The sequence below is a fragment of the Merops nubicus genome, unplaced genomic scaffold (genome assembly GCF_000691845.1).
Source record: "Merops nubicus isolate BGI_N331 unplaced genomic scaffold, ASM69184v1 scaffold47249, whole genome shotgun sequence".
NCBI classification, from domain to species: Eukaryota; Metazoa; Chordata; class Aves; order Coraciiformes; family Meropidae; genus Merops; species Merops nubicus.
This window is the reverse complement of record NW_008629760.1, coordinates 5,936-10,911: the sequence shown is the minus strand read 5'-3', so window position 1 is coordinate 10,911 and position 4,976 is coordinate 5,936. Positions and strand designations below refer to the sequence as shown.

General features: G+C 36.2%; 1 protein-coding gene across 1 annotated transcript in view; it reads right to left on the bottom strand.

The window, feature by feature from the left end:
- ZNF292 (zinc finger protein 292) overlaps positions 1-4,128 on the bottom strand; it is a 25,866-nt gene extending 21,738 nt beyond the window's left edge. The window contains exons 1-3 of the mRNA XM_008947053.1: positions 3,977-4,128; positions 3,373-3,451; positions 1,844-1,979 (exon numbers count right to left, since the gene is read on the bottom strand). Of these exons, the coding sequence (XP_008945301.1) occupies positions 1,844-1,961 (118 nt within the window). The 5' untranslated portion in view covers positions 1,962-1,979; positions 3,373-3,451; positions 3,977-4,128. The remainder of the gene's footprint in view (positions 1-1,843; positions 1,980-3,372; positions 3,452-3,976) is intronic.
- Between the last annotated feature and the right edge of the window lie 848 nt (positions 4,129-4,976).

Below are 4,976 nucleotides of genomic sequence, written 5' to 3'. Positions count from 1 at the left end.
ACACACACATCTAATCTCAACACTAATTATTAAACATAATGAAAAAATTTACTCTGTTTTCCCCAAATTAAAAAATCACAAACAACCTAACCCGGTACCCCTTCGATACTGAATTATAACAGAGCTCTTAAAAAGATTCAAATATAAGGCAAGTAAAATATTAATTAAACCTCTCTCTTAGAAGTACCTTACTGTTAAGAGTAGTTAATATGAAGCTAGCAAAAGAGTACTCTGGGGCACTCTTGAGAACTCCATACCAATCCAAAATCTGTATTAGAAGCATAAGAAGCATAAATTACTAAAGAAGCAGTATAATGCAAATCTGGTGGAAAAGTATGACTTTCAAAAAAGTAAATAAATCACATTATACATTTATTGGCTTTATCTGAAGGAGTTGTGACAATATGAATAAAGGAGATCCAATTATTTTTCTAAAGGCATTAAGGGAAGTCCTTCTAAACTTCTAGGGTATCATCCTATCTTGGCAGTAAAAAGATCCTTGTACAGATAAATAATCAGTTAAAAGAAAAACTCTCAGTGGTTTCCCTGAGGATCTGTAGTAGGATCTCTGCTGCCCAGCATTTTTATAAATATTTGGAAAAACTGGTAGAGGACAAGGTGACAAAACATGCTGATAAAAGCAGGGTAGTAAAAACATGACAACAGTAAAAGCCTGAAGGAGACCGTGCTCCATAACAAGGTCTAACAGACAAAAATTAAAATGTTGATACAACCTCCAAAGTAATTTTCATGGGGGAAAAAAGTGCAATCCTAACTGTACAAGCAGAGAAACAGGCTGTGTTAGGGGAAAATCCCAACACTGAAATAGGTACTACTCCTCAAGAAAGAAATTTGGACTAAACCAGACTGTTTTAAGAAAACACCATTTCAGTCTTCAGTCAAGAGGCAAGCCCATAGCTAGGAAACATTACCAGAGGAATGCAGAATGAAGCATAGAATCAGTTCACCTACATGTTGACTGCTGAATAAACCTTTGGTCCCCCTGTGTGAGGAATGGGACAGTAAAGCTAGAAGATAGTACTGAAAAGACACTAGAGGAGAGAAGACAGGATATGACAGCAGTCTAATAAACCATGTCTTATGATGCATTCATTAAAAGATGTGAGAGTAGTTTACTTTTTAATAAAGAGAGAATATTACAGGAAATAAGCAGGCATCAGGTTAAAAGGAGGCAGCGAGTAAGACGAACTACTTTACTTGAGGTGAGAACTGTGTAACTGCCACTTATGCGTGACAGTTCATACAGATTCTGAAACCAGTTAGGCTAAGAACCAAAAAACCAGCTAAGGCTTATTAACACCAGGACACCACTTCTGTACTGCAAACCATTAACAATGGAAACAATATATCAGGAAAATACAGTTGCAAGCCTCTCCTGATCATATACTCTTCCCTATGCCACTGCTGTTAGCCACTCTCAGAACTCTAGTCTAAATGAATCTTTGGTAATGGTCCTCTTTACATTTCACAACCGGGTAAATGCCATTCCTATTAAAAAAAAAAAGATGTTTTATGTCATATAATTTTTGTATACCAGTACTGAACTTACCTCATTGTAAAATAGCCTGTATGTAATCTCCCTTCACACAGCTTGTAAAGAAAATGACAAGAGAGCTCCAGGTGTGATTACATATCAACATTAAATTCTTTGTATGTTCCTAGGAATATACTGTCTTAATTCAGACAATACTACAAGTATAATTATATAGCTTATAAACTAACACAAGCTATATTCAACATAAGACTTCCATATATCATAATATTATTTCAATGTATTATAAAAATGAGGAATATTTTATACCAATTGTAGGTTTAATTTTACCTTTTTCTGGATCCAACTGTTCCTGGGAAAGAATACCACACAACACTGGGTTCTTCCACACTCCTTTCTCTTGTGTAAGTGTAGTTAAAATGTGCAGTTCCCGACTGCCGTTTTCCATCAAGTTTTTATGAGCCACCTGAAGAATATATTTTACGAAAGAAAGTATTGTTAATAAAAAAAACTAAGAATATTTGTATGTTAAAATCCTTTATATCTTACGTAAAAAAAAAAAACACCATCCCAGATAAAGAGTTAAATACATAACAAAACAATCTTATAATATTAGGCCTGTATAGGTTTTGCTTTTGCCTCTGTCACCCAAGATTTAACCTGAGAAACCAAAATGACTTAGTGTCCCAAACTTGTCTTGAAATTTATTAACAGGACTAATTCTTAAACTTCTGAAACTAAATTTTGAAATAGGCCTCCCTTTTAAAAATGGATGAACAAATGTTTTGGTCCACATACTGGTTTGGTATCAGCTGCCTAAACTCTTATTCTGTTCAGCCTCTTCAGCAACTCAATTTTTATGTGCTGGACACTGAAAAAAATGCTTTTGTAAAAGAGAAAAAGATTTAAGTAAGACTTCACTGTATGGTTCTATGCAAATATAGTGAAGGCAGGCTGGAGTATTAAAATCAGTTAAAATAGCTTCTGCTGCATTTAGATAGTAGAATAAATTCTGAAAGCAGCTGTATACTTGAGAGCAAATTAAACACCTGCAAAAAAACATGACTTAAGTAGCAATGTGCAACCAACACTGATCCCTAAAAAAAAAAGGGGTAATTTCTCCTCTCTTCACTTTCCCTCCCCTCCCCCCACCTGCTCTGAAGGCTGTGGAACCTCCTACCACCAAACACACCTCTTCAGGACTGACTTACATTAGGCAGTTAGCTAGTAAAAATTCACACGAAAAACTAGCCCTGTATCTTTCTATGTCACTCAGTCTGAGAATCCTGAGATAACTGGATCTGATCTTTTTCACTATTACTCCTTTTCTTTAACCCCCACTTTTTTTTTTAAATTTTTTTTGTTTTAAACTGTAGACAGGACCTCCCCCTACATATTTCTAACAAACACTGAGAAGCAGCTCGTTTCACCGTTCGCCTTTAAAGCAGAGCTCTCATCCTTAACCAGCTAATGCCCTGTGGAAGACTGAACAATCCTGCAGTACTGATAGGTACTTCGTACACAGTAAGTCTCAAATGTACAAGCATAAATAGTAAAGAATGACTTACATAATATTTCATTTCTAACAGTGCTAATACACAAATATCTTCTAAAACACAAGCTTTCTTTCAAATATCTGAAAATATTTTTTTTTCTCACAGCTGCTACATGAACTATGACAGACAAATTATATGACTGACAGCTATTACTACAGAGCAGATAGGTTTTCCAGCTGAAGGTCTTGATCTTTATCAGCCACCAGGAAACAAGTGTTCAGACATCCTACATACTTAAAATCTCTGGGTTTCTAAACCATTCTTAAAAGCTAATAAGTCTTCACTTCATGAATCAAAACTCACCTGTACAAAAGCCTGAAATTCTTCCCATTTATTTTCAGGTAAATCAAGAGGCAGACACAGTAGAAGTTCAATACAGCTTCTGGAAGTCAAACGGGAACATTACTTGACACAAGTTTTGGCGTTTAATATGTATAGTCAACTCTTTATTCTACTCTCCCAATGGTTATTTTTTGGATGTGCCAAATCACCGAACAATTTGCTTTCTTTGAACATATAAAGAAAAGGAGGTCAAGGACACCCTTGCAGAAAGTGTAAAAGCAAACTCTCTCAGACAGTGATTTGAAAAAAAAAAAAAAATCATTTATCATAGATGTATAACCCTGTAAAAGCCTGTGTAAATCGATGCACTTTCAGACTGCATGCAGATCAATAGTAGCAATGTGTTTAAATCCAGGGATGTTGGCCTGCCCTAGATCAGGTGTCCTTCTCAAGACTTTTCAGCAACCAAAAATATTCTCTCACATATAGCATTGACTACGAGGAAGGAGGATGCTTCCCAACTTCTTTAAATTTCTATAGCTTGTGAAGTGAATTAGTAAAGCATTTAGGTAGTGAAAAGTTAATACCATACGGGCTGGCTTTAGCAACTGAAAAACATACTCACAGTGCTAAACGTTCAAGCACAAAGGCTACATTTTCACACTCTGAGGTAAGATAAGGTCGTGCTTTAACATAGCTTCGGATAGCCACTGTATACACCTCTAACAGGGGCAGAGGGTCTTCTGATGTTTTCCACTTTTCTGCATATTCCAGCAAAGTCTGTTTAGAAAAAAGAAAAAACAACCCAAAAATCAGGAATAAATATAAGTTTTTGTTTTGTACTCTTCACTAGGACACTGTCCTCCTTAATGATTACTCCTGTCTCCTTAATACGAATTACATGTCCTCCAAGCATGCCTTCTTTCCTTAAAATTTATCATTTCATTACCAACTGGAACTTAAACTCCACGCACAATCACTTTCTGATCACATAGAATTATTATGACTGATATTTCCCCCATATGGCATCCCCATGCGATTCATTTCACATTCTTATTTTCCAAGCACAAATGCCTGAAGAGCATACCTGGGATCATACCTACTGAACCTTTTTTTTTTTCAGAAATTCTTAATTAAAGGACTGAAACCTTATTTTTCAGACATTCACCTCTACAGTATAGCTTCTAAAGCAAGTAAACCTGAAGGCGTTAGCCTTTATTTTAACTTCTCTACTTTCAGGAACAGTTTTACATTTCCTCTCTCTTGCCACCTTGCCAATACAGGCATCTTCAGGATATCACTTTGTTATGTGATCCTGAAAGGAATATGAGCTACACATTGTAAAGACACCACTTATGTACCAAAACCTCATTAGTCAATAAGTCGTTCTCCTACTTGCCACACAAATACCTACAAACAGTGATTTCAAAATAAACCTCATGAGAGTGATGGAATAACTGCCACCACCCAGAGTACAAAAAGCTTCCATTCGTTTCAGCCCAGGCCAGGGGACTCAGACTCAGACACACGTTAAGGTGGAGTAGCTAGTAAGGTCTCATGTCAACATCCACACCACGTCCCCCTTGGACATGTTCTCAAACCCAGGGTAGCTTAATGGATTGTAA